Raw genomic sequence first — 27,992 nt, 5'->3', positions numbered from 1 at the left:
GAGCAAATACCAAGCTCCAATATATACTTATATCCTTTCCATTTCACTTATTAATATATATATATATATATATATATATATATATATATATATATATATATATATAGGCAATATTATATAACTCTTCCGACATAGCACCTTCCCTTCACACACATAGGCGTAGGAGGCAGGGGGGCTGGGGGGCTGCAGCCCCCCAACCAAAATTTTTTGTGAAAATTCGGGCAATATGCTGAGAATTTTTTGTGCACCAACTGAAAAAAGAATAATTTGCAGTGTGTTTTTCACATTTTTTGGTGAAAATTTGGCAATATGCTGAGAATTTGTCGGGCACCTACTGTGAAAGAAGCCTAATTTGCAGAGTGTTTTCACTTTTTTGGTGAAAATTCAGGCAATATGCTGAGAATATTTCGGGCACCAACTGAAAGAAGAATAATTTGCAGTGTGTTTTTCACTTTTTTGTTGAAAGTTTGGGCAATAGGCTTAGAATTTTTCGGGCACCTAATGAAAAAAGAATAATTTGCAGTGTGTTTTTACATTTTTTGGTGAAAATTCGGGCAATATGCTGAGAATTTTTCAGGCACCTACTGAAAGAAGAATATTTTGCAATGTGTTTTTCAATGGTTAAATTAATATTATTATGATCATTATTGTTGTAACGAATTCCCCAATAATTTTAACCAATATGGAAGAGTAATAAGACGAAAAAATTATATGTTATTGGCATGTGATGTAATAACCGATGAATGCCTATATGATATGCACAATAACATATTCAACGCGCGCGAACAATTTCGGTAATATTTGGGCAAGTCGTTACAGCCCCCCAAATCAAATTAGGCTCCTACGCCTATGTTCACACACAGGGTACTGCTGACATAACTCAAGTTCTTTATCCATGGAAATAGTGAGATACAGTGCTGGTGCTACAGGGGGAGGGGGAATTTGCTCCCTCATATTGTTTTTCTTGCCCCCTCAATTCCCCACTCAGATCTGGCACTCAGTAAAAATTCTCTAATCAGGTTTAAAATTGCAATATTTTCAGAGGTTAGATAGGTATAAGTTGTCCTATTGATACATTTTTACACCCCCAAGAATCTATGTTGCCTCCTGGTTACCCCCCCCCCCCCTCAACCTCGGTTTACTTAGGCTGGTGTCAACCCTAGTGTGATACTCCATGCTTTATCCCAACATTAATTTAGCTTTTGGAATATTTGCCAACTTTTGTCCTTGTGAGGTAAATAGATATTTACACACACCCCCCCCCCCCCGATAGTCTCTGTTGTCTTCCTCCTCCCCGTTTACTTAGGCTAGTAGCACCCCTGGTGAGAAACTTCATCTCTTTCCAAACATTGAAGTTAGCTTTTGGACAATTTGCCAACTTTTGTACTTGAGAGTTCAAGGAGCAGTCACCACTTCAGATTATTATCAGCAGTGATGAGTGATAGAATGCATGCATGGTTTTTAGTGGTACAGAGGATATTTGGTTCAACTTCACATTGATCTATGTGATGTCCCCTTCCTAGTTTATATAGGCTGGTGCCGCCACTGGTGAGATACTCCATATTTTATCCAGACATTGAACTTAGCTGTGGAAAATTTGCTAACTTTTGTCCTTGAGAGGTCAAGCAGCAGTCCTCACTTCAGATTATTGTCAGCAGTGATGACTGATAGAATGCATGCATCAGTTTAATGGTACAGAGGATATTACACTGAGTTCAGAATCAGATAATATCAGATATAATCAGGCTTGCAGCATTCAAAACCATTCTTTCACACTATCTCGATCGACCAAAACATATTGCAACCAGCAGCTTCTATGACTTACAGTCAATTCGCTTTAAAGTTTGAAGAAGATTTGAATTGCAACACTACATTTAAGAAGACAGTCCTGGCTACAGCATTAAAGGTATGTTACATTTAATTTTTTCCAAATAAGGACTTATTTTATTTTCTTTGTTAATGTTATACTGGATACTCATTGTAAATATATTGTAAGTTCAGACTTACTTTGATTGCTAGGATCAGTTTTTGGCTTGCACATCCCCACCCTTCCCAACAAAAATAAATACAAATATATATATATATAGGCTAGTACTAGTACAGCATGACACATTGTGTGTTATTTTGTAAGAGTTAACTATTTATAATTTAAACAATGAGTAGGTTGCTAGGTTACCATAGGAATATACTGTAGTAGCCCTACTATTAATTTCAAAGTACTGGCTAGTAGTACTATTGAGTACTGTATAGGCTACTATACTGTTACCGTTACAGATTCACACTATGCATGGTGACATCTCTATGTAATGACGTCTCCATGTTTTGACGTCTCTATGTTCCGACATCTCCATGTTCCGACAAAAAGAAAAAAAGGGAGCAATATTTTTATCCAAAAATTTGGTTGTACTAAGAAAACTAGTTTTGTGACCCAAATTTTTGGGACCAATTTTGTTGGGAGTTTATTTGTTTGGACCAAATTTCTTCAATAATGTGGTCCGAAATCATGTTGGTCCAAAAATAATTTGGTACCAAATTATGTTGGTCCAAAACAAAATGGTCTGAAAAATTTGGGTAAAAAAAAAAGGTCCGAAAAATTGTTGGTCAAAAAAAAAATCTTGGCCACAAAAATATTTTGGTCCAAAACAATTGTGGTCCGAAAATTTTTTACCGGAAACATGTTGGTCCAAAAAAGTATGAGTCCAAAAATTATTTTCTATTGTCGGAACATACTGTAGAGACGTCGGAACATGGAGACGTCAGAACATAGTATGTATATATTTGTCAAATTTAGTAAGGACTACTGTCTCCACAGTCACTCTGTGATCTACATATATGAAGCCAGTGCTACTTTAAAGAAAACATCTATTGGTTAAATATACTTATGTGGTAACTACAATGAACAGTTAACGTTTGCATGTACACCTTGACCTTTCAATCTAACCAACCCCCATCTAGCCATAGAGAATGGTGATGTATTTTCTTCAATTAATTGCAAATTTATTAGTATTAATGACAAATTCATGCTAGGCTAAATGTACTTGTTCAAGTTGTTGTAGCCTCCAAATATCGATTCAAAGTAGTATTAACAACTTACACATGGCATTCGATGTATTCTGAATTTGTAAGGTACTGTATATCCCACCTAATATGTTATTTCACATTTGATCATTGTTTTACTTCAGTATTAGAAAAAATGTAAATCTATATAATTATACTTGTACAGTACCACTGCCAGATTTTCAGTTGGGCCAAACATTTCAGAAAGTCTTTTACAATTGTTGTTTGAATTGATTGAGGACCACAATTAAATTGGGATTCCAACCAAAGTAAAAATAATTACAGAAAAGTAAAAGTTTGGGGTAAACAACCAGCAGTTGGGTGTAGAAACACATTGAAACATAGCCGTGGACATTTTGTCAAAAATATTTCATTGTGTATCGTTTGTGCACAATATCTGGTAGAGGAAGGCAGGAGAGTATGTTTTCTCGAACTGATCAGATTTTAAGCATTATATAAGCTAACAAATGACACTAATTTGCATAATTTATAATTAAGCTGTTATGACAAAATTTGTTTGGTTGTAACAGGTCTGTGGGTTCTCAACTGACTATAGTTTCCAACACAAATGTGCTAATTAAGTAGGCTAATTAAATAATTCTGTAAATTATTGTTGTTTAATTTTTTGTCTCCAATTCTTATTTTGCTTCAATGTAAACAATTTCACTGTTAAATTTATTGGATCTACAAAATTTTAGTCTTCATTTTTCCACTCTAAAATTTCTTCACTTAATTGTCTACGCCCTAGGAATTGTTCTCTAAAGTATAATTCAATTTTGAAATGTTTTAGTGCAAAAAAATTGTACTGTTGACATTTTAACCATCAACTTTACATGACCAGATCATAGCATGTTGGCAATCAAAACAAAAATCCACTGTCGCGTAGCTAGGTCAAGACTAGAGGTTCAAGAAAGGGCTTGATAGTAACAGGATGTAAAAACAAGAACTCCTGTAAGCGTAACTGGCGTGGCTAATGTTGAACCTGTTAGTAACAGTAGGATAGTACTTTTGGTACTGTAATACTGGATACTCTTTGTAAATATATTGTAAGTTCAGACTAAGTTTGTGATTGATAGGGTCACATTCTTGCTTGCACACTTTCACCCTTCCCAACAAAAATAAATACAAATAGGTATACTCTAGTACTAGTACAGCATGACACATTGTGTAACATTTTGTAAGATTTTACTCATTATAATTTAAACAATGAGTAGGTTGCTAGGTTACCATAGGTATAGACTATAGTAGCCCTACCATTAATTTAAAAGTACTGGCTAGTAGTACTATTGAGTACTGTATAGGCTACTATACTGTTACCGTTACAGATTAACACTATGCATTTGTAAAATTTAGTAAGGACTACTGTCTCCACAGTCACTCTGCGATCTACATATATGAAGCCAGTGCTACTTTAAAGAAAACATCTATTGGTTAAATATACTTATGTGGTAACTACAATGATCAGTTTATGTTTTCATGTACACCTTGACCCCTCAATGTAACCCCATCTCACCTAAGAAAATGGTGATGTACTTTCTTCAATTAATTGCAAATTTATTAGTATTAATTACAAATTACTGCTAGGCTAATTGTACTTGTTCAAGTTGTTGTAGCCTCCAAATATCGATTCAAAGTAGTATTAACAACTTACACATGGCATTCGTTGTATTCTAAATTTGTAAGGTACTGTATATCCCACCTAATATGTTATTTCACATTTGATCATTGTTTTACTTCAGTATTTGAAAAAATGTAAATCTATATAATTATACTTGTACAGTACCACTGCCAGATTTTCAGTTGGGCCAAACATTTCAGAAAGTCTTTTACAAATGTTGTTTGAATTGATTGAGGACCACAATTAAATAAGGATTCCAACCATAGTAAAAATAATTACAGAAAAGTAAAGTTTGGGGTAAACAACCAGCAGTTGGGTGTAGAAACACATTGAAACATAGCCGTGGACATTTTGTCAAAAATATTTCATTGTGTATCGTTTGTGCACAATATCTGGTAGAGGAAGGCAGGAGAGTATGTTTTCTCGAACTGATCAGATTTTAAGCATTATATAAGCTAACAAATGACACTAATTTGCATAATTTATAATTAAGCTGTTATGACAAAATTTGTTTGGTTGTAACAGGTCTGTGGGTTCTCAACTGACTATAGTTTCCAACACAAATGTGCTAATTAAGTAGGCTAATTAAATAATTCTGTAAATTATTGTTGTTTAATTTTTTGTCTCCAATTCTTATTTTGCTTCAATGTAAACAATTTCACTGTTAAATTTATTGGATCTACAAATTTTTAGTCTTCATTTTTCCACTCTAAAATTTCTTCACTTAATTGTCTACGCCCTAGGAATTGTTCTCTAAAGTATAATTCAATTTTGAAATGTTTTAGTGCAAAAAAATTGTACTGTTGACATTTTAACCATCAACTTTACATGACCAGATCATAGCATGTTGGCAATCAAAACAAAAATCCACTGTCGCGTAGCTAGGTCAAGACTAGAGGTTCAAGAAAGGGCTTGATAGTAACAGGATGTAAAAACAAGAACTCATGTAAGCGTAACTGGCGTGGCTAATGTTGAACCTGTTAGTAACAGTAGGATAGTACTTTTGGTACTGTAATACTGGATACTCTTTGTAAATATATTGTAAGTTCAGACTAAGTTTGTGATTGATAGGGTCACATTCTTGCTTGCACACTTTCACCCTTCCCAACAAAAATAAATACAAATAGGTATACTCTAGTACTAGTACAGCATGACACATTGTGTAACATTTTGTAAGATTTTACTCATTATAATTTAAACAATGAGTAGGTTGCTAGGTTACCATAGGTATAGACTATAGTAGCCCTACCATTAATTTAAAAGTACTGGCTAGTAGTACTATTGAGTACTGTATAGGCTACTATACTGTTACCGTTACAGATTAACACTATGCATTTGTAAAATTTAGTAAGGACTACTGTCTCCACAGTCACTCTGCGATCTACATATATGAAGCCAGTGCTACTTTAAAGAAAACATCTATTGGTTAAATATACTTATGTGGTAACTACAATGATCAGTTTATGTTTTCATGTACACCTTGACCCCTCAATGTAACCCCATCTCACCTAAGAAAATGGTGATGTACTTTCTTCAATTAATTGCAAATTTATTAGTATTAATTACAAATTACTGCTAGGCTAATTGTACTTGTTCAAGTTGTTGTAGCCTCCAAATATCGATTCAAAGTAGTATTAACAACTTACACATGGCATTCGTTGTATACTAAATTTGTAAGGTACTGTATATCCCACCTAATATGTTATTTCACATTTGATCATTGTTTTACTTCAGTATTTGAAAAAATGTAAATCTATATAATTATACTTGTACAGTACCACTGCCAGATTTTCAGTTGGGCCAAACATTTCAGAAAGTCTTTTACAAATGTTGTTTGAATTGATTGAGGACCACAATTAAATAAGGATTCCAACCATAGTAAAAATAATTACAGAAAAGTAAAGTTTGGGGTAAACAACCAGCAGTTGGGTGTAGAAACACATTGAAACATAGCCGTGGACATTTTGTCAAAAATATTTCATTGTGTATCGTTTGTGCACAATATCTGGTAGAGGAAGGCAGGAGAGTATGTTTTCTAGAACTGATCAAATTTTAAGCATTAAATATGCTAACTAATGACACTAATTTGCATAATTTAGATATTGAGCTGTTATGACAAAATTTGTTTGGTTGTAATTGGTCGGTGGGTTCTCAACTGACTATAGTTTCAAACACAAAATGTGCTAATTAAGTAGGCTTAGTAATTAATTCTGTAATTAATTGTTCTGGCAATTTTGCTTCTCCAAATCTCATTTTGCTTCAATGTAAACAATTTCACTGTTAAATTTTGTTGCCCTAAAATATTTCAATTTACACTTTTCCGGTATAAATTTGTTTCTCTTAAAATTCTAATTGTTCTCTAAAGAAAAATTCAATTTTGAAATGTTTTAGTGCAAAAAATATGTATTGTTGACATTTTAACCACCAACTTTACATGACCAGATCAAAGCATGTTGGCAATCAAAGCAAAAATCCACTGTTACGTAACTATGCAAGACTAGAGGTTGGAGAATGGCCTTGTTGGTAAACAAAATGTTCAAACAAAAACTCATGTCAGCGAACTTGGTATGGCTAGGCTTATACCTTTTAAGTAACAGTAGGATAGTATCACTTAAGGAACTAGATAAGTTGAAGAAAACTGATTTAATTTCTGATACAGACAACATTCAGGTAGTGAACAGTCTTATTACTTCGCTAGACCCTATCCTACATGAGGTTGGTTGTATGTAGAACAAGCAAAGTTTACAATCAACCATTCCTACGTGTAAACAATTTTGCTATCCAAATATTCATATTATTTTTTTTTCATTCTTTTCAAATTCTTGCTGTACCCACTGATATCTGGACAAGAAGTTGATCACTCTGAATATTACTGAACCATCAGCTTGACGATCCATCCACATCCAGCATTGTAAGTATCAACTGTTAAGGTGGAAAGAATTGATATGTTTTTCACAGGTTTTTAGAATTGTTAACACAATATAAAAAAATTATTGAAAATTAGTATCTTAAAGTAGAATTAAGCACAGTACTGACAATACAACATTTTGCAAAACAATACTATATTCAAACCACACATATATACGAGAATAGCAACCACAATATTGAAGCACAAAATTTACAAGACTACAAATTATAAATTTCAAAAGACATGAGCATAAAAAAGGACTAGGAGATACTGAAAAGAAGCAAAGAAAGTACTGAACGAAGCATAACAAGTACTGTAAAGTACTTGGACAAGCATAAAGGACTGAAATGTACCAAAACGCACAAGTACTGTAAGGTACTGAAGAAAAGTACCACAAGTACTGCAAAGTACATAAAAAGCATAACAAAGTATTGCTGCATGCATAAAAAGTGCCACAAAATACTGAAGACCATATAGAAGTTGCTGAAAAGAGCTAAAAATTGCTGAAAAGCACCGAAAGGAGCTAATAGTAGTGAAAGTACTAAATCAGCAAAAAATAGCGCTACAAATTACTATCAAAGCATAATATAAAGCACTGAAAATACTCCTTATAAAATACTCACCAAAACCTGGAAACTGCTCAAAATTAATGCATAAAAAGTGTTGCAAAGTACTGAAGAACATATAACAAATGCTGCAAAGAGCTACAAATTGCTGTAAAGAGCTAAAAAACATCAACAGTACAAGAACTGCTACAAATTACTAACAAAGCATAATATAAAGCACTGAAAATACTCCAAATTAAATACTCACCAATAATATATAACAAATGCTGAAAAGAGCTGAAAATTGCTGAAAAGCACTGAAAAGAGCTAAAAAATCAATAGTACTGAAAAAGCAAAAGAAACGCTAGAAATTACTAACAAAGCATAATATAAAGCACTGAAAATACTCCAAATAAAATACTCACCAATAATATATATAACAAATGCTGAAAAGAATTTATAATTTCTGAAAAGAGCTGAAAATTGCTGAAAAGCACTGAAAAGAACTAAAAAAATCAAAAGTACTGAAAAAGCAAAAAAACCGCTATAAATTACTAACAAAGCATAATATAAAGCACTGATGATACTACAAATAAATACTCACCAAAAATTAATATACCTGTAACAAATGCTGAAAAGAGCTTGAAATTTCTGAAAAGAGCTGAAAATTGCTGAAAAGCACTGAAAAGAACTAAAAAAATCAAAAGTACTGAAAAAGCAAAAAAACCGCTATAAATTACTAACAAAGCATAATATAAAGCACTGAAAATACTACAAATAAAATACTCACCAAAAATATATATAACAAATGCTGAAAAGAGCTGAAAATTGCTGAAAAGCACTGAAAATTGCTGAAAAGCACTGAAAAGAGCTAAAATAATCAAAAGTACTGAAAAAGCAAAAAAACCGCTATAAATTACTAACAAAGCATAATATAAAGCACTGAAAATACTACAAATAAAATACTCACCAAAAATATATACATATAACAAATGCTGAAAAGAGCTTAAAATTTCTGAAAAGAGCTGTAAAGAGCTGAAAATTGCTGAAAAGCACTGACAAGAGCTAAAAAATCAAAAGTACTGAAAAAGCAAAAGAAACGCTATTAATTACTAACAAAGCATAATATAAAGCACTGAAAATACTACAAATAAAATACTCACCAAAAATATATATAACAAATGCTGAAAAGAACTTAAAATTTCTGAAAAGAGCTGAAAATTGCTGAAAAGCACTGAAAAGAGCTAAAAAAAAAAAAAAGGACTGAAAAAGCAAAAAAAACGCTACAAATTACTAACAAAGCATAATATAAAGCACTGAAAATAATACAAATAAAATACTCACCAAAAATATATACATATAACAAATGCTGAAAAGAGCTTAAAATTTCTGAAGAGAGCTGTAAAGAGCTGAAAATTGCTGAAAAGCACTGAAAGGAGCTAAAAAATCAAAAGTACTGAAAAAGCAAAAGAACCGCTATTAATTACTAACAAAGCTTAATATAAAGCACTGAAAATACACCAAATAAAATACTCACCAAAAATATATATAACAAATGCTGAAAAGAGCTGAAAATTTCTGAGAAGCACTGAAAAGAAGATCTGAAAATACTCCAAATAAGATACTCACCAAAAACCCTGAAAAATTGCTCAAAATTACTGACAAATCAACAAGAACTTTTACAGAAAACAATTTTAAGCACTCAAAAAGCACTTACCAATATTAACTAGAATTACACAGGGATACAAAGAGTACTTGAATTCCAAGCATTGCAATAAAAAAAATTCCAAAAAATTAACACACAATTCTGATCACGTTCTTGTGATAGAATTCAAAATTCAGAACAGCATTTACAGTCAATCACTCTCTATATGCACTACTATCCCACAAAGACTGTTGTCCAAAAAGAACTGTTGAAACTGTTGAAACAAAAGAAACTGTTGTCCACAATATTCTGTCATGCCACGAACAAAAAAATTAAGTTACAGACAGCGAAACAAGACAAGAAGAGAATCAAAGCAAAATATAACATCAATCCAAACATGCCAGCCACAAACATATGCTAATGAAACCCTCTCTGAAAAAACAGAACAGCAACATTCATCATTTGATCAAACAAAAATTACTGATATTAACTTTCAAAGTATACACACTCATGACACGTTTACTTTCTTCCCTCCAGATGACTTATGGCGTGATGGAAAGATTGCTATATTAAAGCAGTTAATAACAGACAAAAACGAACAAATTCATGCCAGTTCTTATCCAAATTTCCCAAATATTTGCAGTCCAATATTGTATACCAATACTGCAAGACCATGTAATATTTGGAGAATAGTAGGTGATGGGAATTGTTTCTTTAGATCTTTGTCATTCATAATAACAAAGTCTGAAAATAATCATCATATCTTGAGACGCTTAATAGTGCAATCTCTTCTGGAATGTGACCTACCATCTACTAGTAAATCTGTTCAGGATTATATTCAAACATCCCATATGTCAGATGATTCAGTGTGGGCTACTGAAGTGGAAATAATGACTGCTGCAAAACTTTTACAAACTGACATTTATACATATGCTGTATCTGGTAGTGAATGGAAATGGCTACGATTTCCAGCATGTGGTAGTCTCTCAGAAAGAATAGATACAAATAAACGTGCAATTTACATACAAAACACAAATAGAAGTCACTTTGATGTTGTGTATGGACTTAATAATACTGATCTCTGTCTTGTAGCACAGAACCTTGAATCTGCACAACCAAAAACAACAAGAGATCGTGTACAAGAAGAACTGAACAGACAAAACTTGTGGCAACAAAATAAAGATGAACAGAAACAGAAAGTGAAGAACACTAAATCACCTCCCAGTAATAGCTGTTCCAAAAGTACTAAACGAATGCAAAAACTAACAGTGCATACAGAGAACAAGAAAGGAAAAAAGACATTATTTACCAAAGAACTGCAAGACAAACCAAAATGTACTGTCAAGAACAAATGCCAAAGAATATAAAAAGAATGAAAACCAAGAGGACAGATTGTATGTACACTCAAAAAGAAAGAACAGGAAATACCAAGCGAATGAAAAATATCAGACAACAACCGGAGTACTCTCAAAATGAAAAAGTACAAAACAGGAAACGAAAGACAAAAAGAAGACAAAATCAGGAATACTCTAAAAATGAACAGAAACAAAACATGAAACGGATGAAAGACACAAGACAAAATGAGGAGTACTCTAAAAATGAACAGAAACAAAACATGAAACGGATGAAAGACACAAGACAAAATGAGGAGTACTCACAAAATGAGAGGAAAAAAAACATCACACGGATGACAGACACAAGACAAAAACTGGAATATTCTCAAAATGAAAAGATACAAAATATCAAACGGATGGCAAACACAAGGCAAAAACTGGAATATTCTCAAAATGAAAAGATACAAAATATCAAACGGATGGCAAACACAAGGCAAAAACAGGAATATTCTCAAAATGAAAAAATACAAAATATCAAACGGATGGCAAACACAAGGCAAAAACTGGAATATTCTCAAAATGAACAGAAACAAAACATCAAACGGATGAAAGAGACAAGACAAAATGAGGAGTACTCTCAAAAGGAAAAGGAACAAAACATGAAACGAATGAACGTTATTCGCAAAAATGACACGTACACTGTCACAGAAAAACAAAAGAATCAAGAACGAATGGCACAAGCTAGAACAGATCCACAGTTTGCAGCTAATGAAAACAAATCCAAATACAACAAGAGAACCAGCTGTAACACTTCATCAATTCAACAATTGCAAGAAAGCTTTCTCATCTCTATTTCAGTAGGTCCAGAATATGTGTGCTGTTGTTGTGAACAGTTATGGTATAAAGAAAGCGTCACTAGCTTTGTACAGAAAACAGCAAAATCTACATTCAGCATTGCTATACACAATCCTTCTATCAACAACAAATTGTGGATTTGTAGTACCTGCAAGGAATATATTAATTCTGATAAGATACCACCGTTAAGCCTTAACAATAACATGAAGTTTGTGACAATTCCAAAAGAATTACAATTGCATTCTCTTGAAGAGAAATTAGTAGCTCTTCGTATACCATTTATGCAAATTAGAGAACTTCCTAGAGGGCGACAATTGAATCTAAAAGGAAATGTGGTAAATGTTGCAGCTGATGTGTCAAGTACATGTAGACTATTACCACGCAAGCTAAGTGAAAGCATGACTATTCCTGTCAAGTTTATGAGAAAACTTTCTTATAAGCACTCGGTTCAAAGTGAAAATGTCAGGCCCAATAAAGTAATTGATGCTGCAAAATGGCTAGTTGCAAACAGTCAATTATACAAAGATGAAAGAGTCTCAATTGATCACAATTGGAATGAATCTATACAGCAGATGGATGATGAATGGCACGAATTCATGGAACCTCTTGAAAAACAATCTGACAAATATGAGAATGCTGACTTACCAGTAGGTGCAACTCCTTCAATTCAAACCAACAATGCAGACAATCCAGATTCAGATGATGATTGGACAGAAGCTCAAAATGATGACATGCAACCTACAGGTACATTAGATACAATGCTGACACCAGAATTTCATGAACAAAGCCAACTTGCTTATTGCGTAGCACCAGGTGAGGGAAATAGACCTATGGGCTTATTTCAAGACAGTCTTTCTGAAATACTTGCATTTCCAACATTATTTTGTGGACAGCCAAGAAGTGACAACAAAGTTAAGGTACATTACAGCACAATATGTAAGTGGGAACTACGTCACAAAGATAGAAGATTTGCCAAATCTGTCCCAAACATATTCTACAAAATCAAAAAATTACAAATCAGCCAAATACAGCAAAAAGTAACACTTAGTATGCGAAAGAGAAAAACACAAGGGAAGAAATTAACTGCTCAACATTTCAAAACAAATGAAAGTATCAAGCAAATCTTGACCCTAGATGAAGGATTTAGAGTATTCCGAACATTACGAGGATCCCCTCCCTATTGGGAAAAGTCCAAGAAAGAACTGTTTGCAATGATTCGACAACTTGGAATCCCAACATGGTTTTTGTCATTCTCTGCTGCTGAAACAAGGTGGCTTCACTTACTCAAAATCCTTGGAAGAACAGTCAAAAACAAACATTTCACAGATGAAGAACTCTTAAACATGAATTGGAATGAGAAATCTGACCTTATTCAGAGTGACCCTGTTACATGTGCACGTCACTTTGATTACATGTTTCGTAGGTTATTGAATAATTTCCTGTATAGTTCATATCATCCAATTGGTGAGATCATTGATCATTTCTACAGAGTTGAGTTCCAACAGAGAGGTTCCCCACACATTCACACGCTAGTTTGGGTCAAAGATGCACCATTATATGGAAATGCAGCCCCAACAGAAGTAACATCTTTTATTGATCAATATGTCACATGTAACAAACCTTCTAACACAGTCAACCAAACTGTTAACTTGCAATCTCACAGCCATGCAAAGACATGCAGGAAAAAGAGACAAGGTGTTTGCCGCTTTGGGTTTCCTATCCCACCAATGCCTAGAACCATGGTTCTAACACCGTTAGAAGTTGAAGGCAATGCTAATACTACAGAACTGTACAAGTGCATAAGAGCTTACTTGGATGATTTGAAACTTGCTGAAGACATTACTGACACATTTGAAGATATGTTGACCAAGTTGGGAAGCACAGAAAGAGACTACATTCTTGCCATACGTTCATCCATAACATCAGACAAAATCTTTCTCAAAAGATCACCATCTGAAGTCAGAATTAATGGTTACAATAAAGTCTTGCTAGAAACTTGGAGAGCTAATATGGATATTCAATATGTACTCGACCCATATGCATGTGCCATGTACATTGTATCTTACATTAGCAAAGGACAAAGAGGTATGAGTAACCTTATGCAGCGTGCAACAACAGAAGCAAGAGAAGGGAACATGGACATCAAACAGCAAGTACGACACATTGGAAACAAATTCCTTAATCATGTTGAAATGAGTGCTCAGGAAGCAGTGTATTTGGTATTACAAATGCCACTCAGAAAAGCCTCTAGGCAATTTGTGTTTATAAATACCTCACCATTAGAAGATCGAACAATCCTGATCAAACCATTGGAATATATTCAACAGTTGCCAGATTACTCTACAGATATAGAATGTATGGGACTTATCAGGAAGTATGCTGTCCGACCTAAAGCACTACAACATTATTGCCTTGCAGACTTTGCAGCTTGGTTCGAAATCACTAGTGACAATAAGAGAATTGAGAGCACTAACAATGATTATGAATCAGATGAAAATGATGATGACCCTTCTATCAAATTGAACAAAGACAGCATTGCCCAAGACTATGAATCACATGATAATACTGATGACCATGATATGCAGGATACTGGTGAGGTCAAATGTTATACTGTTGGTGCATTAAACTTTAGAAAGAGAAACAAAGCCAAGATCATCAGATATGTTCGGTTTAACAAGGAAAATGATGCAGAAAAGTACTACAGAGAGCAACTGATGTTGTTTTTTCCTTGGAGATCTGAGAATAATATCATAGAGTCATGTGATACTTACCAAGAACGATACCACCAGGTTGAATCCAAGATTAAAGAGAAGGAAGCAGAATATAACCACAGTGGAGATATCATTGACCAGGCAATAGATGATATTGAAAATGAAGACCCTGAGATGTATGATGAGATAGCACCAAATACAGAACATATCGAAAAGGCTCATCGAGATGAAAAGGATAAACAGCAAGTGAAAATCCCTTCCAATGAATCACCTGAATTGTATGATATTGGACAAGACATTGGGATTGCAGTCAATAGTGCAAACATAGAAGAATTGCAAAAACCTCGCTTGCCTGATTCCGAATACAGAACTCTAGTACGCAGCCTCAATAAACAACAGAAAGACTTCTTCTACTATGTACTGCATTGGTGCAAAACAAAACAAGAACCAATGTACACGTTTCTCACTGGCGGAGCTGGTGTAGGAAAATCTCAAGTATTGAAAGCTCTGTACAATGCACTATTGAGATACTATTCTAGCCAGCCTGGAAGCGATCCAGATGATACTCACATTCTTCTTATGGCACCAACAGGCAAAGCAGCTTATGGTATTAAAGGCAATACCATTCACAGTGCTCTACTCATTCCAGCTAGTCAAGGATTTCATTACAAGGCATTAACATCAGACAAGCTAAACTCACTTCGGGTGAAGTTCAGAAATTTGAAAATCATTTTCATTGATGAAATATCTATGGTTGGTAATGGAATGTTAACATTCATAGATAAAAGACTGCAACAAATTATGGGTAGTAAGAAAATATTTGGAGGTGTTAGCATTATTGCTGTTGGTGATCTCTTTCAACTCAAGCCAGTGTTTGATGGATGGATATTTAATGATCTAACTGAAGATTATGGCCCATTAGCATCTAATTTATGGAAAGACCATTTTATGGCCTTTGAACTAACTGAAATCATGCGACAAAAACATGACCAGAGTTTTGCTCAACTTTTAAACCGACTAAGAGAAGGCAATCAAACAGATGATGATTTAAGGCTGCTGAACACTAGGCAATGTACAGTCGACAACGTTCCATCAAATGCTACACATGTTTATCAAACCAACCTAAAAGTTAATTCACACAATGATGAAGTTTTTTCCAAACTAGACACTCTAAAGCTCACAATTAGATCTCAAGACATTGTCGTAGGTGATGTCCCAAACACAGTCAAACAGAAAATACTAACTTGCATACCGGACAACCCTCAAAAGACAATGGGATTATTCACTGAACTATCATTGGCCATTGACCAACGAATTGACCTCTGTCTCAATGTTTCAGTTGAAGATGGAATGATTAATGGTGCTTCTGGTATCATCAAGTATATAGAGAATGTACATGATCAGAACATTCACACTATATGGGTACAGTTCGATGACATTACTGTAGGTAAAGCATGTCGACACTCTAAAAGAGAACTGTATCATTCAAAGCTTGCTTCAACATGGACACCAATATCAAGAAGTAGTCGACAGTTCAGGATTGGTCGCAACAAAAATGCAGAAGTTGTGCGGAAACAATTTCCCCTCAGACCAGCAACTGCAAAGACAGTCCATAGATGTCAAGGAGATACAATGAAAGAGATAGTTGTTGATATGTCAGGTGCTAGATCACAATGTCACATCCACTATGTTGCATTAAGTAGAGTGACTTCCATAAATGGATTATACATTCTTGATCTTAATCCTGACAAGATTAACGTCGATCGAAATGTTGTCAAGGAAGTAGAAAATTTACGATCCATACGATCATTGAAAGCATGCAGCCATGTATTTGAAAGTACAGACAGCACTACCATCATTCATCAAGATGTAAGATCACTGAAGAGACACATTTCTGACATAATTCATGACAGCACAATCACATCTGCTGATATTCTACTTTTCACTGAATGCCATTTATCAGAAGCAATCACAAATGATGAGCTGTACATTGAAGGATTTACACTATTCAAAAACATCCCATCTCATGCTCCTGTCTCAAATTCCCCATATGGCACTGTGATCTACACTAAGAATAATATCACAACACTGACTGAACATACACTGAATACAAATAACATTGAAATCTCCCTGACAACCAAAGACATGTGCTGGAACTATTCAAATTGCAGTAATTTACAGGTCTAATAAGGTTCCCATGCAACTATTCCATGATGCATTGAGTAACTTTTTAAGTCACATAGATCATTCACAACCAACATTGATTGCTGGTGATTTCAATGTTGATGTACTCCAAAACACACCAGACAGTAAAAGCCTGATTACTTTATTCACAAGAACATACAATTACAAAGAAATCATACTTACTCCTACAACAGACTATAACTCATGCTTAGATCACATATACACAAACATTCCTACAAGTAAAATATTTGGTAGTGGAGTCCTTGAGAGCTATTACAGTGATCACAAAGCAACTTGGATTTCGTTGCAGAACTTCCATGAAAACACAACAAGTTAAACCAGAATATGTGTACCATATGTCCTATGTGCTTACCATACAACTACAAACTCCAACAACTTCCTTTAATTGTTAACAATTACTGTCAATACACTTAATTACACAACATAATTTACTGTACTAACTAATTCTATACTAGCAATTTATTGTAATAATCCACTCCTCCTTGTCAGTCACTTCGATCAACCAATTGGTTTATCAGTACTCTACACTACACTGTAATGATCACTTGTTTGCCTAGATCAAGAACTACACTGTAATGATCACTTGTTTGCCTAGATCAAGAAAGGCTTCTTTAAATAGGCTACCAATTCTTATATCATACAGCCTATCAAGTTCAGATACTAATTGTCACATCAATTAGGCTATCATAAAATGACTAAAACAAGTCTTCATTTACACAACAAAATCAATAGGATTTTAGTGTGCAAGTTTCCTCACATACAGCTAACTCAATGGGGAAGTCTCATTGACCTAATGTGTAAAATTAAAAATATCGCCCAAGAACAAAACAACGAAGCAACTCCACTTGAATCATTTTAGGAAATCAACTGGCCTATTTCTTCTCCATCAACATTGACATAAAATCCATGCATGCTACCTGAAACAATGCTTTCGTAACAATTCTTATTATTTCTAATGAACATGATACATCCCTCTCCTAGTTTGTTTCAAGGCTTTGGTCATTTGATCATTGATCGTAATTAGCCCTTGACCTATGCTTATGCTTTGATAAAAATTGCATGTGGGCTCAACCTATGAAAATTGTAAGAAGTATATGAATGATGTATGCAGTATACTTGAAGTGCAAACAGTCTAACAACCATTCAGAATTGTGCATTGTCCAATGCATACAAATTTCCATTTAAAACAAAAACACTGAAGAAATTATAGGATCAGATATCAGCTGATATTGTGAACAAATATCAGCTATCAGATCTGCAAAGAAAAACCCTAAAAATAGCAATACCAGAAAGTACCTAGACCAGGTAACTAATTTTGGGGGACCCTGATACCCAACCAGTAAACTCTGTGAAGCTGTGTAAAACTTTGCTTTACAAAATTGAACAAAATCTAACCCCTACCTATACCACACAACAAATTCTACATTACACTACCAATGTTACAAGTACTTGATTATTACTGCAGCCATTTCTGGTTGAGCATGCCCCCACAAAAATGGGCATGATGCTATAAACAAGTTAACTTTCTGGGCACTGTCAGTTACAGGTAAGTAACTTATGACAAAAGCAGGTACACAAGTGTACCTACATTTTCCCACAATGTTCAACATGACAAGTACTTTTTTCACAACCCAATCTCCAATGGAGGACATACACTGTAACCTTAGTAAACACTTTGATTTCGATAATGCAAACTTCAAGCTCAAACTTAGTATGCATGTTAATCATTGTACAGGGGAAAATAATTTAGCATTCATGGCCTTGTTGGTGTGTGATTGTTCATGTGCCCATTTAGTTTGTTATCTCCATACAGTGGCATTGCCAAACATTTCAACTTAGGAGCACAGCACCTAATTGAAGGCACAATGTTTATCCGTTAATGCTGAGATAGAGAGGGATATAAAAGGGATGGGTGTCCCCCTGCCCAGCATAGCTGAGATTTCGCAGACGGAGCAACATGCATAATTTGTTTTTCAAGAATTGCTTTTTTGGAGGGTTAGTCTCTGCGATTTACATTTTATAATAAGACCGATAAAAACATGATACAAAAGATTGAAATTAACCCTTCACTTAGAGAATTTTTTTGATAATTTATGGGTCCTTAAAAGCAATCTGGTGCTGTATTAAACAACTTGATTTTTCTCAATTTATATGGGAGAAATTTTTAACACTCCGTAACACACTATTTATGGGAAACATAGCCTTCCCCCTAGTCACCCCCTGGCAATGCCACAGTCCCCATAACAACTGAATGATGGCATTTGGAGTTGTCAGCCAAACATAAGGAATGCATTATCTTCAAATATAATATGGTGATACGAAATTGTAAGTCAACAATTAATTTAGTTCAAAAAAATCTTAAATGTAACTTCTAGGTCATTGCAATCAAAATTAGTACCGAAATAGAATCTACAAGACACTTGCTTCATGTAGTTAACACTACATGCCGAGTATTGGGGTAATTTGATTAAACCACAGTCAAATGGCCCTGCCCCTAAATTTACTGAAATTCACCCCTGGGCCTATATACACAATTGTGTCAAACAAAACTACAGTTCAACTGATTTGTTTAATTACAATTTGTATTATTATTATAAATTATCTAATTCTTACACATCTTGGTTTCTATTCCATACAGATGGACACCTTAGAGAACATCATTCAGTCTGGGCAGTCCTCTGGTCCTTATCCAAAGGGAACTAAAGTTCTCATAGTAGAAACCAAGCTTCAGGGTGATATCCTTAATTTAGGTATCGCAGATGTTACAGCTGCAACCAAAGCAGTTTGTTACAATAAAGACATACAACAAAAACTAGAGACCGGCAAAACGTTCCTGATACGGAACTTTCAAAAAGGCAGGTCTTGCCTGATATTCAACAAAAACACAAAAGTGACCAATGCCCCTGCAATAAACAATATCAGTGAAAACATACTGGATATTGCTAGACACTTGGTGAATCCACCACAACCACAGCTTGTGTCATTGAAAGATGTGAAGCTACCAAAGCCAGGAACTCCACAGAAGCTGATGACTATAACTGGAGAAATTGTTCAGGTAAATAAAAGTTTATAATTTGATACAACATATTTAGATGAAACTGTAAGTATACTCCAGGTAATATTCATAACTCTGTGGATCTATGGAAGTACCATAACACATATTAGCTACAGAACCAAAAAGTATTTAGACTGAAATATTTGAATGCATATAGAATTAATGCTTTAAGCCAGAAGCAGTTTGTTTTTCTGAAATTTAGGAAAGAGTAAGAATCTATCACATGTAACATTTGGTGTCCAACATTAAGTAGAGGTAAACTAATTAATAGCATATTCACTTTCAATGAAGTAAGAGTAAATTTGAACCTATAGTGTGGTACAGTTTTAGAATGTATCATGACAGTTATGTGCATTGTAATGTCTCCAGTGGCATGTATCGATGGTAGAATGGTTTGGTGTCCAACCGTTACACATGTTAGATCCTGTTTGTCCTTGGCTGATCAAATGGTCGAGTTTGGAGCCTCAGCTGCAGCATTAAATTTTTATTCTGGTTAATGTGCAGTTATTAAGAATTGATTATTCGGGTTAACAAGATATTTTCAGTTATGATAACAGAGTTAAACTGTAACCATGGTTAAACAGGTTTCATGGTCAGACCAAGTAACCGTGCAACCATAAGTTACCCTAACAACAGTTGCCCAACCTATGATGAGCTAGCAAGTCCCACTGCCTGCCCCATTTCGAACTTTAATTTTATGTAATGAATTACATTCAACCTTGACAATGAGTTTCCAATCACACTGTTTACAAGAAAAATGTTCTTGGTTTCTAACAGGATGAAACCACACGCACAGTGGCCAGCGGACAGGAAGTTCGAAATATAAAGATAATGCAGGACGGGATCACAAGACCAATGGCCCTATGGAATACTGCCTCAACTTCCCCAGCAAAGTCTGGAGACAGGGTCACTGTCACATATGTGACAGTGAAAGATGACAAGTACTTGAGGCAACTTGCCCTAGGAACAACTAGCCAGTCCACCATAACAGTAAGTACAACCACAAAATACAACCTTCACATGTAATCTTACACACATCTCCATTCCCAAGACAAAGCATATCTAACACCTAACACTAATGCAGAAAATATGAAATGTAAACAAAAAACATGTGTTTCAAAATTTAATAACTCTGTGTGCATTGGACAAAACCAGAATATATGAGTGCTTGAATGACACACAGGTTGTAACTAGACATGCATTTGCTTTAATGACACAGTAGGTAATGTATGTGTGCAAGTGGTTAAAAATTTCTCCTCATTAATGTTCAAGTAGCAACACTAATTGTAATTTGGCTTATTTGTTTATAATCACGTTTCCTTAGCTATGCTTGTGTCAATTAATGTTATACTGGGTACATAAGTTATCAGTAGTGAGTAGACAATCCATATTGATTTTAGCACCAACCTTGTGAATATTTACTAGTAGGTGGTCAATATCTTAACAAGTCCATGACTGATTTTTAACAAAGTTGTATTTATAGTATTGATCATTTAATATTAATGAAGTGCGTGGCCAATTGTAATATTCTCAGCAGTGTCAAAATGAATAATTATAGGCCTATAGTGAGTAGACATTCCCTATTTATAAGGTATCGATCTCATGAATATTAATGATGGTAGGACATTACATTCTTTAAAATGTCAACTATTGATTCCTTGCTAGAAGCAACATGAAGCTGTGCAGTCCACTTGTTTGTAAGTGTGTCTGTCACACCACTTATAATACCATATCTCAAGTACTTCAACTTGAAACTTAAAAAACAAGAAAACAAATCACAATGGAGTTCATCTTAGTAACTATAATCATTTCAATGCCAACTAACAACTTTTAAAGCCAGTAACTTCCTTCTGTTTGGAAGCCAGTAACTTCCTTTTGTTTTGAAGCCAAAGCTCAGAAAACTTTTCTCTGAAAATTTATAGGCCTTCAACAAACATATGTAGATACTCATTTGATAATTGTACCACACTCAGTACATACAACAGGGCTGGGAATAATATGAAAGCACAACCAAATGGCTATCAATTTTTCTCAACTTTGAAGGATTTTATTATGGGGTACAGCAACCGACAGCAAGAGTATGATAGCCTAACTAACAGTGCCGTCAGTTATTTTGAGTCCTGAAATAATATTCTCAATTAATAACATATCAATGACTTCAGATAGTTGAGAAAACATGTGGAATGATAATCCAACAAATAAGCTAATACTAAAACTCTTCACTTTCCTACTCCAGGCACCATACTGAAATCCCAATCTCCAAAGAGCAATTAAGTTACCTAGAACATCCATATCTAGTGTACCTAACTGATATAAAAACACCTTGGGTGGCTCAATATGACCTAAACTGTTTTTTTTTTCACTTTTCATTTCGTTGCAGATTCATGAACCACAGACTACAGAAGTCTTAAGTGAAATTAGTGGTGCAGAGGTGGATGAACAAGGAAACATTCTTTTCATGGTACTGCATCAAGATGATTTCAGACAGCTGACCCTCCCAGTAGAGAGAACTGACATCTTCCTCGCTGGTGCTACACTGGACTCCAAGCTCCAAACAATCGGGAGTACAAAGTACAAGTTTCGAGTACAAGGAGCTATCATAAAAGATATGGCCCTAGCTGTGCCACCTGCCACCACTTCAACAAATGTAAAAACAAAGGCAAAGAAGTCGCTTTGCCTTTAGGTTACTGTTCTGATGCCCTACGCAGTCTAGTCGGCGTGTGTGTTTGCGTGTATCTTTGTATGTGTTTGACACCTGACCTTGTTACAACTATAACTCAAGAACAAAATGGTGGATTGCTACCATACTTGGTATATATAATCCCCATAGTGAGTAAATGATCCCTATTGTTTTTGGTTTTTGGTATGCATCCTATGAATATTAATGAGTGGGCAGGGCATAATGTAAAATCATTAAAATGTCAATATCATTGTAACCATATGTCCGATTAGCTTCATACTTGGTATGATTATGTTAGTTTATAGTAGGAACAAAATTATATGAACAGCAAATTTCATATCATTAGTATTCATGAGTGAGCGAGTTAATACTTAGTCACTCAAATAGCTTGTTACTACGACAACTCAATAAAAAAAATGTTGTATTGCTACCATACTTTTTATAATCCCCATAGTGAGAAGACGATCCCTATTGTTTTTGCTATGTGTCCTATGAATATTAATGAGTGAGCAGAGCTTAACTCATTAATATTCACAAAATCATGTCTGTAAATAGACCCTAATATCGGAACCATAGAACGTTTTCGTTCTCTGGTGTATATTTATATGCTCCAAAAAACTTGGGGGGGGGGGGAAAGGAGGGGGCAAAAAACAAAAGATCCGTACACCTTATATTGGGAAGCACCAATTATCTTATCTGCTCCAACACGATTGAACAGTATGTTGCAACATATTTGTCATATTTTTCTTCTTGTTGAGTATGAGTGTGAAGGGCATGAGTTATACACAACACTTATATTTTATATTAAGCATCAACAATATTGTCACCAGGTGTGAAGCTATCTTGCATACATTTCAAACAATTTTATATCTCATCTGTACAGTTCAAAACTTCACCTTCTATTTCTTACCATTTCTTTTAATATTAACTCATTTCTTCATTAACTATACTTTATCAACTATTTTTTTTTAAACTATTGTACAGTTCCATCAGATTTGAGATTGTTTGGGGTTTCCGTCTGAAAAAGTGTCACAGAATTATACATAAAACACTTTCAGATCCACCTTTTGTGAAGAGAGCTATATTAAGTTCAAAAATTGTCACTTAACCATATAAAATGGACAAAGTAAACTGTTCACCATCATATTACAAATATTTAGCGATTACTAGAATTTCGATAAAAACAAAGGGTGGGAGTGGAACTAGAAAGTTGTAGACAAAACACTTTTATATCAAGCTCTTATAAGTTAAAGATAAATTCAGAGTCACTTAGTTTCATAAATTCATCTATCACATGAACAACATAACATCGAATGCAGTAACATATTACGTAATATATTAAAAGTTTTATCATAACTTCCTTTTTAACATATCTTCTCTTTTTTAACATTATTGCCACCTTGACTTGTTCAAAAAAGTCTCCGCATATCATTTTTGGTTATAGACCCAAATATCGGAACCATAGAACGTTTTCGTTCTCTGGTATATATTTATATGCTCCAAAAAACTTGGGGGGGGGGGGAAAGGAGGGGGCAAAAAACAAAAGATCCATACACCTTATCTTGGGAAGCACCAATTATCTTATCTGCTCCAACACGATAGAACAGTATGTTGCAACATATTTGTCATGTTTTTCTTCTTGTTGAGTATGAGTGTGAAGGGCATGAGTTATACACAACACTTATATTTTATACTAAGCATCAACAATATTGTCACCAGGTGTGAAGCTATCTTGCATACATTTCAAACAATTTTATATCTCTTCTGTACAGTTCAAAACTTCACCTTCTATTTCTTACCATTTCTTTTAATATTAACTATACTTTATCTATTTCTTTATTAACTATACTTTATCAACTATTTTTTTTTAAACTATTGTACAGTTCCATCAGATTTGATATTTTTTTAAGTTTCCGTCTGAAAAAGTGTGACGGAATTATACATAAAACACTTTCAGATCCACCTTGTGTGAAGAGAGCTATATTAAGTTCAAAAATTGTCACTTAACCATATAAATGGACAAGGTAAACTGTTCACCATCATATTACAAATATTTAGCGATTACTAGAATTTCGATAAAAACAAAGGGTGGGAGTGGAACTAGAAAGTTGTAGACAAAACACTTTTATATCAAGCTCTTATAAGTTAAAGATAAATTCAGAGTCACTTAGTTTCATAAATTCATCTATCACATGAACAACTTAACATCGGATGCAGTAACATATTACGTAATATATTAAAAGTTTTATCATTACTTCCTTTTTAACATATCTTCTCTTTTTTAACAGTATTGCCACCTTGACTTGTTCAAAAAAAGAAATATATTTTTTGCTGAAACAACTAAATCCATAGTCTCCGCATATCATTTTTGGTTCCTTGCTTTTATAGCAAAAGGAATCTATGCATTCAACTTGGTGTGTGTGTCTTTATGCGGCATGTTTTGCAGCAAGTCCAAGGACTTGAACAAAGGAATTCTAAGTCCTCGGAAGACAGATTCAATAGGAACAAAGGTCCTCGGACGTACAAACAATGCTTAGGGTATCGTCAGGTTTACGCGCCGCACAAAAACAACTCCCAGTGCCAAGGTGACACATGGTTGATATTTTGGGACAAGTTGCAAATGGTATAGGGGAATATTTTCAAACTTAACGGTCATGTGATCCGAGGTCACCAAAGGTCAATTAATGTTACAAAATAGTTTTTTGGGGGGGGGGGGAGAAAATGGGCAAAGAAAAATGTTTGAATTTTTCAGTTTTGATGCCATATTCACGTCCAACCGATCAAAAATGTCAATGGGTTGACCTCCGGGTGACCTTTGTGTGTGAAGTTATGTACATACAAGTTAAAGTTAATTTTTAGACATTTAATGCAATTAAATCCCAATGCCAAAGTGTGACACGGTTGATATTTTAGGACAAGTTGTGAATGGGGTGGTGGAACATTTTCAAACTTAACGGTCATGTCATCTGAGGTCAGCAATGTTATCATATCTGTTGACCCGCTTGTATATAACCTTATATTTCTTACATTTTTTATGCCATATTTAGATCTAAAGAGTGCTCCGAACACAATTTGTGATCACAAAAGTGTTGGCTATTGTGTTCAAATGGTTACTTTATGGTTACATGTAGGACCACAATTACTTGGACTATATGAGCCCAATTTTGCTTGATAATATTATGTGTATTGTCATATACCCCTACGCAAGGAACCACAGTGCCCTTGGGCTCTTGTTTGTATCGAATACTTCTAGTATCAGTTCAATTTTTCGTGTTATTGAGTTGTACGAAAGAGCGTCAGGCTCAAAGTGCAACTACAACAAAACAGAAGCCCTTGCCCTCGGTCGTTGACCCTTGGCCGACCATCAGTTCAAATTCCCGGTTAGACACGACTATATTACAATTTTAGGTGTCGCTATTGGAAATGACCACTACAAATTAGAAACTACTAATTGGGAAGAAAAGGTCAATAAATGCGGACTGGTCTTGCGGCGGTGGATATTCAGAAAACTATCTTTCAAGGGTAAAGTTTTGGTGATTAATTTACTGGTGAATTCCCGCCTTGTTTATCTAATGTCTATCCTCGCCACCCCCGATTGGGTTATCAGTACTATCCGCAATAGTGTTATCGAATTCCTTTGGAACGGTAAAAAACCACTGATTAAGTACGGGACACTGTTGCTCCCAGTACAACAAGGGGGCCTCAAGCTTTGCGACCTTGAAATTCTTCGAGACTCTCTCAGAATCAAAACTGTCAGTAAACTTATTAAAGGTACTATAAGTCAAAAGCTTCGCCACATTGTTATATAACCTAAACCATTACGAAAATATGCTTCTAGGCACATATATCTTCCAAATTGCAAATCATTGCGTAATCTATACCCCTACTACAGGGAAATTTTGCTTGCCTGGAAGAGAATTACACAATTTTGCCGGCCCATTACGAGGAAGGAAATTTTATTACAACCTTTATTCCAAAACCCACTGATTTGCGACGATCAGGACAAAACCTTTTTCAATAGAAATTTCATTGATGGTGGCATTATACGGGTGGGTGATCTTATGTACGAGATTATACCAACACACCTCCCGGCCGAAGCCGTTTATGAATGCATTGCATTGGCAAATCCTGATAATACACTTAGTGTGAAAGAGGTACAAGATGTAATCTCCAACCTAATTAAAGCGTTCCCATCCGAATGGCTGGAAGCCATTTATTCATCCGATGTCATTGTGTCGTCGCAACCTGACCCTAATTGCGGCATTCGTTTCATGAATGGGAACAAACACATCGATGCATCTGGAATTACATGTCAAATTGCCTCTAATCTGCTCCGTTCTGTTAACACTTCCATACCTAAAGGTGAAAGTTACTGGAATACTACTTTTCCAGATACCGACTTTGAAAATAGATGGTCAAATATCTATAGATTTCCTAAAATGTTTCATGATGCAGATCTTGATTTCAAAGTTATGCATAATATCTTGTATACCAATGAGAAGCTATATAAATTTTGTATCATCGACTCACCTAGCTGTGTTTTATGTAGAACAGCCAGCGAGTCATTAAGCCACCTGTTTATCGATTGTGTTAAGGTAAATACAATGTGGAATTTCATCGTTACTAAACTGGGGAAAGTTTATAAGGCCAACGACCTAAGACAGTGGCGTATTGCTACTCTGCTTGGGACCGGGCTTAACCGTAAGAAACTCGAGGGAAATTTAATCGACTACATCTTTAACTTGTACAAAAACACAATATGGAGCTATACATGTTTTCAAGTTTGTAATAGTAGCGACATAATTAATAACTACAGCGTCAACTTATTGACTCTTTTTCATGTTTCACTTAAAAAGAAACTTAACACTATTTTCCAGGTTTATAAAAAGATGCATCGTACACAGTTTTTCTTTGATATGTTCGGGCAAGAAAATGTTGTAATAAGATACAGAACCGAGAACGATTTTAGCTACAACTTCGACAGTTGACAGCGTTTGTTTTTTGACTCAAGGCATCCTCTATTAGCCTCGACTGAAAATTATTCTTTTTTAGTATTATTTGTATAGTCTACGTCTGTTCTCATTTCTGTGTTAGTTACATTTTCAGTAATCCTGGTTCAATATCGTATTTACTCTATGTCATACTATTAATTCTCTGTTCATTGAACTTGCTATATAGTCTCATATTTTTTTACTCTACTTTTAAATCGTTGTATACTACTCTCATTACTGTTTGCGTATGGGTGAGCCAGTGGCTTCATCTTTCAATAAAAGAGAAAAAAAAAACCGGTTCTCGTCCGATCACCGAAGTCAAGCAATGTAGAGCGCAGTCAGTACTTGGATGGGTGACCGCCTGGGAATACTGGGTGCCGTAGGCCTT

The 27,992-nt window shown here is 34.7% G+C and overlaps 2 protein-coding genes across 3 annotated transcripts; both read left to right on the top strand.

Annotated features, from left to right (window-relative positions):
* Positions 1–73: 73 nt before the first annotated feature.
* Positions 74–25,855, top strand: LOC139984274 (uncharacterized). Of its 2 annotated transcripts, XM_071998117.1 has the most exons (5): positions 74–1,906; positions 7,529–7,586; positions 19,517–19,933; positions 20,711–20,923; positions 22,314–25,855. In XM_071998117.1, exons 3-5 carry the CDS (start codon positions 19,517–19,519, stop codon positions 22,614–22,616), a joined length of 933 nt encoding a protein of 310 aa, XP_071854218.1. In that variant the 5' UTR covers positions 74–1,906; positions 7,529–7,586; the 3' UTR covers positions 22,617–25,855. The 2 variants fall into 2 exon arrangements, with proteins under 2 accessions (XP_071854218.1, XP_071854217.1); XM_071998116.1 differs by having other exon boundaries at positions 74–7,586.
* Positions 12,361–16,860, top strand: LOC139954729 (uncharacterized). Its single transcript, XM_071954646.1, has one exon. The coding sequence runs from the start codon at positions 12,361–12,363 to the stop codon at positions 16,858–16,860; it is 4,500 nt and encodes a 1,499-aa protein (XP_071810747.1).
* Positions 25,856–27,992: the final 2,137 nt, after the last annotated feature.

Source organism: Apostichopus japonicus, chromosome 17, assembly GCF_037975245.1.
Source record: "Apostichopus japonicus isolate 1M-3 chromosome 17, ASM3797524v1, whole genome shotgun sequence".
NCBI lineage: Eukaryota > Metazoa > Echinodermata > Holothuroidea > Aspidochirotida > Stichopodidae > Apostichopus > Apostichopus japonicus.
Note: the sequence above shows the minus strand (reverse complement) of the source record. Positions and strands in the feature narration are given on the sequence as shown.

What these genes read in the sequence shown, in the direction of transcription:
- LOC139954729 (XM_071954646.1), top strand. Translation starts at nt 12,361, where the DNA reads ATGACTATTCCTGTCAAGTTTATGAGAAAACTTTCTTATAAGCACTCG.
- LOC139984274 (XM_071998117.1), top strand. Translation starts at nt 19,517, where the DNA reads ATGGACACCTTAGAGAACATCATTCAGTCTGGGCAGTCCTCTGGTCCT. An exon ending in TAACTGGAGAAATTGTTCAG is followed by an intron (nt 19,934 to 20,710) that starts GTAAATAAAAGT and finishes GGTTTCTAACAG; the next exon opens with GATGAAACCACACGCACAGT. An exon ending in CTAGCCAGTCCACCATAACA is followed by an intron (nt 20,924 to 22,313) that starts GTAAGTACAACC and finishes ATTTCGTTGCAG; the next exon opens with ATTCATGAACCACAGACTAC.